General features: G+C 40.2%; 1 protein-coding gene across 7 annotated transcripts in view; it reads right to left on the reverse strand.

Annotated features, from left to right (window-relative positions):
* The window catches only part of LOC139980177 (uncharacterized), a 108,074-nt gene that overhangs the window by 69,753 nt on the left and 27,382 nt on the right, over positions 1–10,939 (reverse strand). For 4 of the 7 annotated variants that reach the window (XM_071991641.1, XM_071991638.1, XM_071991639.1 and 1 more), the window contains exon 3: positions 2,875–3,014. In XM_071991641.1, coding sequence (XP_071847742.1) covers positions 2,875–2,964 — 90 coding nt within the window. In that variant the 5' untranslated portion in view covers positions 2,965–3,014. Of the gene's footprint in view, positions 1–2,874; positions 5,427–9,546; positions 9,789–10,939 lie in introns of those variants that run through there. The other 3 variants (XM_071991643.1, XM_071991636.1, XM_071991637.1) reach the window with 3 other exon arrangements.

Below are 10,939 nucleotides of genomic sequence, written 5' to 3' on the forward strand. Positions count from 1 at the left end.
TATCTATAAAAGGGGTCTTAATTTCCTCAATTTGCAATCTTTCCTGAGTAAAATACTTGGCAGAGGTGACTTTCTTTGAAGACAGGATTCATTCCTGCAGATATTATCGATTTCGAGTTACTTAATGTTTTTTTTTCATATTTTTTATATATAATTCTTTCAAACTATCAGAACAAACAACATTCGTATCACTAATTTTACTTCAGATATCTTCTCCAATTTCTATTTTTCTTTTTCTTTCTTTGTTTGAGTGTTTTCAGTGAATAAACACTGAATACACATGATATGAGATTGTCGCAAAACGATGGCCAGCGGAATTTTATGCAAAATACTGACTTACATGCTGTGCCAGGTATAATCCATAAATGTCAGTGCGCTGTCATGAGTGTTCCTGGAGACTAATATAAAGTCTGCCCAGGGTACGCGAGATCAAACAGAGGTTAACAACATTCGCTGGAAATCTAGCAGTCACAAACTCAATACGTCGGCCTGAGTTGAGTAACCTCTGCAAACACTGTAGTAACTATCAACATTTGTCCCTGTTATTGATACATACGTTCGCTAATTAGCAAAGAGCATTTTACTTTCACGAACCCTCTTCTGTCCGACCCCACCCTCTCTCCGCCCACTCCAAGGAAATCTTATACAACCCCCCCCCCCTTTCAGTAGTAATAAACTGGTGTATAAATATTAAAGCCAAAATTTTCATATTGATTTATAACATTTCATTCTGACGATATCAGAGTTTTGATTCATATATACTTGGTCTGTAACATGGGGAAAACTACAGATCCATGTGTATATGTGGATGCAACTATACGGGAGCTCTATATAAAACATTACATTGTAGGTATAATGTGTTATTAACACTACACTAAGGTAAATTTATACAGGGAAAGACCTTTAACACTACATAATTCATTTTACGGGGGCTGCCTTACATGGTTGACTCGGTAATCACTTTTCTCGCGTTTCATAGAGTATATAGGATTAGGGTACGAATGCAGTCATAAATTAGAAGTCCGAGGTATATGAGAAATAACCCGGCATAATTCCGTGCACTATGTTTGATATGTACGTACATTGATTGTGAGGAATATACTTCTCGTTTGTATTTATATGATCAGAGAGGTATCGTATAATTTAGCCTCTTAACAGAGTTTAATTTGAGGGAATATAGCAGCTGCCCGTATATCAAAAAAAAAAAGAAGGAGAAGAACCTCTCATTTGAATTAAAGAAACCGGTCGTTACATTTCATTATTGAAATCATATATGGATACCAGGAAGTCATGTCCAGATGCGTGCGCGCGTGTGTGTCTGTGGTTGAGTGAAGCTCAGTGTATAATTATGGTCATTGGTTAATGAATATTCATGAATTTTCTCAAGGAGCCCCTCGAGTGTCGCTGCTTGCCTGGGAGGATAACTTAAGGAGAGAGCTCAGCTGTTCATAAGCATACTACAATTAACACGTATATGTTTTCGTTAATAAACAATTTCTTCAAGATAACTTGTACACGTCAACTAACTGAGGCACGACAAGGATAGATTTAATATACTGCTGATAAAATGTTTGGTATATATAGACATATACTGTTGGACTTTTACACTGGGACTTTCATTATGTAACGATAAAACCTTCTTAGAACAAAGGCAATTGTTTGTCTTGTTCAAATAATTTCATAATCTTAAAATTCTTAAAATTGAAAGGGACACATTTCTAAGCACTACACAATCAGTGAACAAGCGATGCGGACAGATGACGTCATTGCAGTCACGTGTCATGAACTTGACGAATCCTCTCGATTGTCGAACAACCACGGTGTCAAAACTTGAGCTTTACTACTAGCACAGTTGGGTTAATGTATAATATAAGCAAGTTAAACCGTTCTCTTTAACCCGTATAATTCACTACATGTATGGTTACTTCTATTTGATGAAACTGCAAGGGGCCAAAGCTCACAAATAGTGTTTTTCTTCCGCGGTTGAGCAGGAAGATTATTGTTGATACATCGAAAAGAAATCTGGGATAAGCTCTAAGATAAACTTCAGTCGAAGAGATAAAAACCTCAACAATACCTTTGGGCTCTTAAAAACAGTTATAATAAGGACATGTTCATAGTTACAGGTGGTATAAGATGCAGAGGGAGGTCAAAGTTCGTTCCCTGCAGAAATACGGAAATGGGAAGAACACGTGTATACTGATTGCAGTGAGAAAATACCTTTGTCACATTGATTTGCCATAACTGTTGACTTTCCTCTAGAAATCTCTCCCCTACAGACCGTTTAACCCGAGGTTATCAAAGCAACTAGTGTTGCACTTCAACGAGCATGGAAGGGAAAGTGAGAGAGGACGGGATGTTTCTTTCAAGTTCATCAATCATTTTGTACGCAGCAGTTGATCCCATCAAATTAATGTTCATCGATCAGTAATATGACATACTTCTATCGATATTAGCATAGATTTCGAGTTGGTTAGCAATAGCATCATGTTTGATCTCTAGAGTAAGGCAAATATATCACCAAAACAGTTCTAGTATTGTTCGATACAGGTGACGAACGCCTACAGTGGAACTACGACCTTCCTTACCGGTTTCGAACCTCTGGACATACAATCAGCGTCCGTAGCCTAGTTGGTTAGGGTGTCCGCGTACAGAGCGGAAGGCTCGAATCCCGGTGGAGGCTGGAAGTTTTTTCACTGTTCCGAATTTTCCAACTAACTACGATTTCAAGTATATATATTCATATATGGAAACACGTGACATATATATATATATATATATATATATATATATGTATGTATATCTATATATATATATATATTATGTGTGTGTGTGTGTGTGTTTGTTGTAGCATATAACAAATATCGGACTTACCAGCGGTGACCATGTAGGTTGCAGGATGTCGTATGAACCGGCAGGGGAGGCGGGTTTGTACGCCTTCCCCTTCCAAAGCTTCCGCGGCATCAGTCTGCTGCTCCCGCTGGGCGCACCCGTCACTTTTCCTCGTCGTAATCCTGATGGGGAAGATGGAGGAGAGGTTGTAAGGTCAGGTGACTCAGTGCCACCTTTCATGTCCCCCTCACTCTTACCAGAGGTGGACGAGGAGGGGTTACTTGAAGCCTTCATACTAGACGTTAATTTACTGAAATAACTAAAACGACGACGAGTTGATGGAGAAGAAAATAGTCTGCTCAGAGGAGAAGTCGGAGAGGATTCATTGGAGCTTTCGTCGACGGCTCTTGGAACAACGACCGAATCGACGGATTTAATGGTCCGTAAAAGTCTCTTCTGTTTGTTCGAACGAACACGCAGCGATCCCGGTTTTTCGGGACGGGGCGAACCGTTGTTGTTGTTACCGGTTTCCGATTTTTCTGTCTCGACAGACAACAGATTTGGGTCTAGGCTACGACATAAGCGAAGCCTTTGGTGAGATCCCGCTGCTAACGGCGGAGGTACATTGGGGCTTATGTCACCGTTTTCATCCCAAATAGCATTCCGAATGTAATATTTTTTCTGGGCGGTGTGAGCTTTCAACGAATCTACCGCGGTTCTGTCGACATCTTGGGTATCTTTACCCGGCAGCGGCAGCAGCTGCTCTTGATGAGAAGATCCATTTGTTTGCGTTCGACGGGAAGATGACACCTCAATTTCAAGCTTGAGATCACTAGGTGTCGTATCACCGGATAAGGTATTTTCACGTCCCCGTCTTCTTCTGTAGTCGTGGGAAGTGTTAGCTCGTTTCCGAAATGAAACTTTATCTCCAAGATCTGATTGTTTTTTCTCGTGAGTTGTTCTGGTTGTTGCTGCTGCTTCTGCTGTTATTTCATCTGACGATTTCGAGGGCGGTTCACGTTTCGAGGCTTGCTTATCCAGCGGTACGTCCCTCCCCGGTGATGACCGACGACGACGGCGGTGGCGACGATCATCATCCAACTCCTCACGACCAACTTCTTGCTCTTCTCGGGTATAACATGGAGCTCCCGCTGGGTTTAAATTTTTCCCGGTCACAAATGACGGATCCGTCGCTGAGTTGGACGGTGAGTGGTCACTGCCACAACACGCATTAGCAGCAGCAGTAGTAGTAGTAGTAGAGGCAGCAGAAGACTGATGGTGATAACTTCCAAAGGTCTCTCCTTGATGGGAAATTTTCCCTTCAGATTGTTTATAAGATTCCATATCTGAACGACCATAAACGGCAGTAGGGCATTCCTCGTCCACTTCCTCCTCCGCCACCTTTTCGTTTCTCGTTAATGTAACTTCTTGCCTGGCACTGGCAGTAAAGCCTACCATTATATAAGATGCCATTCCCTTGACATTGTTACTCTCAACGCGGAAACTATAGTTATTATGCTTAGGTACTACAGACAGCTATGAACACCGTCTATCATGGCATTATACGCTCGCATAAAACACATTGTCAAAACAAACGGACTCATCGCTGGATGAGGCGAATACTTGCTCAAGTTGAAGTACAGTTTACGACCTTCGCCTGGCGTGGTATCTAAATAAATTTTCACCGTGAGGAAGTTGTAGGTAGTTATCTTCGTCGACTGAAGTCTCTATTTAAAGCTGAGCCAAATTTTGCACACAGTACGAGCGCGATGCATTGCAGTGTGTTATGTCAAAAAATACAGCACTGTTTTCACTATACGTTTTGCCACATTTAATTTCCTTGTGATTATAGAGTGTTTGTTTTTGTTTTGATTTTTTGTATTTCGTACTCAGCACTTTTTAAACTCTGCGGGTCTGTTATGAACACACATGGATCACCTTAGTATAAGTTCGCCACGCAAACAGGGTCTGACATCGTAGGCTATATACAATTTGGTAATTTAATAACTTTGAAAATTCTAATTGCGTTACTACTATACCAGCAACGTAATAGAGATACACTATTATGATATGGTATAAAGAAATCATGACAAAAATCATTGAAATTGGTCATCGCGAAATCCAATAGGAAAAACAAAAAAAACCAGGAAATGGTATCAAAAGTTGTACAAAAACACAGAGAGAAAATATCTCTCTCTCGATAGATGCGTTAATATAAGTGTGAGATCCATGACAAATATAACCGATGGTTGATCCAGTTAAATATTAAATAGTACATTCCATCACACGTTTCTCCAATCACAACACGTATCGATAAATCAATGAATGAGAAAATAAATGACTGGAATCAATCAATCAAACAATTAAACCGAATTCCTGACCACCTATGGAATCCCTAGTAATTCAAGCACTTCATATAATGTTTGTACTTTACGACACGAGTCTGTTTATCCTGACGCGAACAGAGATACTCTGCATACATAACAGCTTGTGCAGTTTACTTTTATCATCAACGCGCGTATACGCTGCGGTATATCTGTGTATGCAGTGACCGTTCGGGTTAGTTGTACACTGTTTGGTCGTCTGCTACGCAATCGGCTATGTATGCAGTAGTGATATATATAGTATTAACCCACTGTTGATCACATGTGTGTTTTTTCTTGACCGTGAGAAGATGTGTATAAAGTCAACCTAACGCACTGAGCTGTGTGTACGGTTTATTGGTTGCATTCTTTGCACCTCATTAAACTTTCTATCACAGCGGATATGGAATAACAGAAGGGTGAATTACGAATAACAACACGCAACATGAAACAAACACCTATCGATCCTTACGCCTTTTTCATTTTGTTTTCTGGAAGGGGGTGGATTAATCATTTAACTTTTCAAGTCGGTTTCAGTTGTTTTTTGGTTCATTTTTTTTATAGAACAAGACAGGATACAGTGGCACCAAATTATCCACAGACTCGGTCGTAAGTAGCTATGTATATGAGATATTCTTGAGGACATAATAGGTTGTGTTTGTCATAGCAATACGCTATTCCTTGTCTATAAACTTATTTTTTTCCTGTTATGATAATAAATTAAAATCAATATTCGTTATTTCATTCGGGCTATTGTTGATTTGACATTGTAACAGGTACCTTAAAAGCTTGTATTACTTTGGATGTTACACGTATAACACAGTCTAAGACACCTCTCGTTTCCCAGGAACTGTAAAAGTTACATACATACTTTTTATATGAAAAGGGGGAAAACCACCTTTCAATAGTGTTTCAAGACAATGAATGTGGTTATGGGATGGGACGTGGTGGGGGTATAGATTAATGACTGTATAGCTGAATTGAAGTTGTAATTTTGGCTACAATGTATCATGTGTGGTAGCAGCTTAGAGGTGGTTTGTCCAGATCACTCATGTGTAACATGCATGGGAACATAATAACTTACGTGTCAACATGGTTCAAAGTAATGCTGCAGTGAATATCTGAAGGTTTCAAACCATTCGAATTCATGACGAAATCTGTAGGCCTATACATGATGGCATAGTATATGCTAGAATTATTCCACAATGCAAGGAGAGGAGATGAATTGTAGGCCTATGCATGTATCCTACATCAGATATTTTAACATTTCATTAACATTTTTAATTCTTTCTTTACAGGTTTTGCTCTTATTGATCGCGGAAGTGAAAATTAAACGCCCACACTCCCACCGACCTCCATGGCAGTGGCGGCGCTACAGGGGGCGTCATGCCCCGATTTTCCCCTTGACCCCAGTTGCCACCCCCCCCCCCCAATCAGATCTGCTATTTATCCAAAATATATAGAACTAGGCTAATCGTTTGTATTAGAAACAATGTAATAATGCATCAATGTGAAAAATTGTCAAATGATAGCACCATTTTGCGTCTCAGTCACTTTACCTGTAGAAATATTCCGAAAGGGGACAGGAAACAAATCCGCTCCTTAGACCCCTCCCCCATATCAGTGTATATTTATTGCTACTCCGCCAAAAAATTAGGCCTTTCCCCCTGGTTGCCCCCCCCCCCAAGATTGCCTTGGCTGGTGCCGTCACTGCTTCCCATCGTCCCTCTCCGCCCTCACCTCCGTCCCTCTCCGCCCTCACCTCCCCCCCCCACCTTGTGCTCTTTACACCCATCGCTGTCCGTCCCGTTTCTATTTCGAGTTATATTCTTGTCTGCAGAATTGACATGCCTCTAGAAAGTCGTGTAGAGAAGCACGATTTCAGGGTTCAGCAGCGAACAAAGTGTAGAAGAGGGCAGCATTGAAGAACACCAATTTATCACGTTCGTTCGAAGTTGTTCGTTGAATTTTGATCAGAAAGGAATGATGAATACCGCCACGAACAGATCCGCAGCATTCATACGCGAAAAGTATCGACTACTCAGCAAACATTTGTGCAAGTACTGGGAAAACACGTGTAACCGCTCACGCCCCACGTCCCAAGCCCCACGCCGGTGCCGGAAGCCCCACTCCCAACCGCACCAAAAAAGAAATCAACCATGCCACTGAAATGATACAATGTCTGCCAAATTTAATGTTGCAAAAAGTGCTCATAGACTGTAAACAGCCTTTTTTTTTTGCCGAGCGGTGGAAACGTCAGATGAGGAAGGGGTGGGGATGCTTATCATCGCAAGCGGTTAGCGATGCCCAGAATATGACGCGGGAGACCCAATATAATCTAGAGACACAATGATTGTGAGGGCGTGTTAGACGGGGGGGGGGGCTCTCGCTGACAGCATGGTGGTCGCAACTTTTTTCTTTGGAAAAACGTGACAAATATATATATATATATATATATATATATATATATATATATATATACGTAAATAAAGACATTTTCGGTGTATGAGAGGATGGGGGGGGGGGTCTAAACCTTTATTAACAGCGGCAGGTTTTCAGAATAGGAAGGTGCAGCACTTTCAGACTATGTTGTATCTGCTTCTTTTCGTCTTCAGTATTGATTTGTTATCGATTTTTGAGGGGCCGTATATCATCACCCTTGTCCTCTTCAGTTCATACGCCCAAATCATAGTTAATTGATCATTATACTTGCATGTGCATGTGCTAAATATCAATTGAATCTGGCTTCGCGGAGATTCACTTCTCATGCATAGATGGTACCTTTTACTTTGTTTTTCTTTATATGTCAACGCATTGCAAACAACACCCAACGGTATATTACACCCCTGACCCCCCCCCCTCCCCCTCCCACACACACAAACACTTATCTCCTCTATTTCAATTCAAAGGTTCCAGTCTCGTCCCTATAGTTTAATCCCCTGTCACCTATAACATCATGGTGAGCTTGTCGGTTACTCTTGAAAATGAACAGACGCCACGCAGGCTTGCAATAAAGCAAATCTCGTTATTTATTCGTCAGCATAGGCAGCAGACCTGGCATAATGTGTGTCCCCAGTAAAACAAAATATATGTAAGAGAAACAGCACTATAGGTCGGATGAGATTCGTAAAGTAGTAAAAACCTGCCATTCCGTCACGTTCTATCGTGGCTCAGATTTAGATTACTATACGAATATTGTTTCATCACACTGCAGCCTACCGGGAAGAATATATAGTCTTTCAATAATGTAAAAAAATATCAAGTGTTTACTATTGCGTGAGTTATCAAGCATTCAACATCGTGTAAATTATCCTGGTACGAATTCCCAAGGCGGTTACTTTCATGCAACTTACCAGAATTTCAATGTCAGAAGACACCTGCGGATACTTTGGTATACATAAGCTAAGCAATATATATGTACAACTATATAGTTTGTGAGTTGACAGTCCCATAGTTCGACTTGCTGTAAACTTGCTTACTCTGTTTTTACCTCCATGCTCTTTCGTATGACTACAATAATTGCTTGGCAAGCCAAAATGGCAAAAAATCGAGATTTTTCAGAGTTGCTTGACCGTCTTTAAAGGAATATTGTGGTGACTTCCAGTCTGAAAATCTACTTCCGGGTTATGAAAGAATTCATCCACCATATTTTAAACTTGATTCACACTAATTTATAAGTGATAATTTGGAAATAATTAGTGGGAATGGGTTCAGGAGACATTAAAGGGATGCCAAAACAGCATGAATTGAAAAATTGAGTTTGTTTGGCCACATATTTCATAGTTATGTAACAGTCACCCTTAATTGCTTAAAGATTTTATTTTACTTGTTTGGGGTTTCTAGAAGTACTGACATTCGTTATTATACCCATAACCCCAGGAGTGCTAATAAAGTAGACGATTGAATGGGCCAACCTGTCAGGAAATGTATGGAATTTCGGAAAAAATCCTTGTTGAAATCGGAAATTTATAGCCATTATTGGGTGATGGTTGCGGAAAAGGAGAGATGGAGCATCCGGTAGAATGGAGCGGATTTTATACATGCTAAGCTATAATAGTTACTTTTAAATTAATTATATACTTCACTTTAATTTCTGAGCTTCCAGACTATTCCAAGATATTTCATAGGTGTTCAATTATCGAGAAATAAAAGTGTCTCAATCAGGGGGAAATGGTAATTAGGGTGAAAATTAAAGTGCTACTTTTAAAGGCAGAGCATCTCTGACCCAGGATTTGTGAAATTTCTCCTAATTCAAAATTTGAAAGTTTACTTATAAAAACCAAAAACCAAAATAATTATACGTATGGATACGAAATTGAATTTCAAGTCTAATAATTGTTAAACCACTCACCAAAGTCGATGAACTTGAGATTTATAATCCTCACTAATCTGTCATAATCTGTCACTCTCCGTCACTCTCCGTCACACCCTGACACACTGTAATCTGCAAATGTTCTTGTAATTCTACCAAGTTGAACTGATATAAGGGGAAAAACCACGCGCATACGCATATACTCCTCAAGCACCACCACCGACAGTTTCATTTGATGATCTGAGCGATATAATTTCTCACGAAGCTTATTTTGTGAATCTTTTAACTGGAAACGAGTCGAAATGCACACACAAATGTTGGCCCTAGTTTTAAACTTGGTGAACGATGAGCACACCAATATATATATATTACGACGACCTTCCTGGAAATCACATAAAATGTTTATGTTTCTACTGGCCAAGTAAGGATATATGGTTCATTGGCAAACCTCAAGTATGAAATATGAACATAAAGTGTCTCCAAGATATATCATCGATTGTTTGTTGTGATATGAAAATGATGAATCATTTATAATTCGCTTTATAGTTTCCAGTGAAGTTCTTATTTTCTTCTCCTTCTTCTGATTCAGAACACCGAAATTAAGAATTGCGCTGAACATAACCATTGCGTGATTCTGAACAATGTAGCATGTATAGGCTATACCATTTACATATAAGTCGATAACACTTTCAATGGGTCTTGATGGAGATTGATGCTGGTACAGCCATTTCACTACTCATAATAAATAGCAACGAATAAATTCTGTGTCCCATCAAATCAAGGGCGGCGGAAGCACTTTTAATCTGGGGGGGGGGCACCGACATCAAAGGGCACTTTTCAGAAATTCGATTGAACTGATGCAGCCTTATATTTAGTACCCTTTATAACTCTTATTGTATTATCTTATTTGCATATACACATCACTCCATCAACGCCCCCCCCCCCCCCCCCTTCAAGGAAAATATGCATACTAGCACTGCAATATCCAATGTGCAAATTGGGAAACAAGGAACAAGTTTCTTTTGAGAAAAAATGAGGTGAAATCATACTAGTTGCTAATGTAGGAATCTTCCGATTTAGAGTTTATTTCTTGTTGTTATCTTAACAAATTTTCCATTCAAGCGTTGAGTTTGACCCACAGAAATTCATTGAAAGTCAGGGGCGTAACCAGGATTTGCAAAGTTGTATGCACGACTATCTGAGCGGAGCGCCACCATCGGTTGGCGCGGAGCGCACAAGAAAATTTTTGGTTTTACAAACCCCTCAGATGGCCGGAAACGGCCCTTCCCGAGTGTTCATTCTGGTTCCCTGGCCTCTTGCTAACTTGAGACACCTCAATTTTTATGAAGAAAAAGGGCACAATTTTAATCTGAGGAAAAGTGGGGGGGGCACGTGCCCCCTGTGCCCCCCGGTTCCGCCGCCCTTGCATCAA

The sequence above is a fragment of the Apostichopus japonicus genome, chromosome 14, assembly GCF_037975245.1.
Source record: "Apostichopus japonicus isolate 1M-3 chromosome 14, ASM3797524v1, whole genome shotgun sequence".
In the NCBI taxonomy this organism is placed as follows: Eukaryota; Metazoa; Echinodermata; class Holothuroidea; order Aspidochirotida; family Stichopodidae; genus Apostichopus; species Apostichopus japonicus.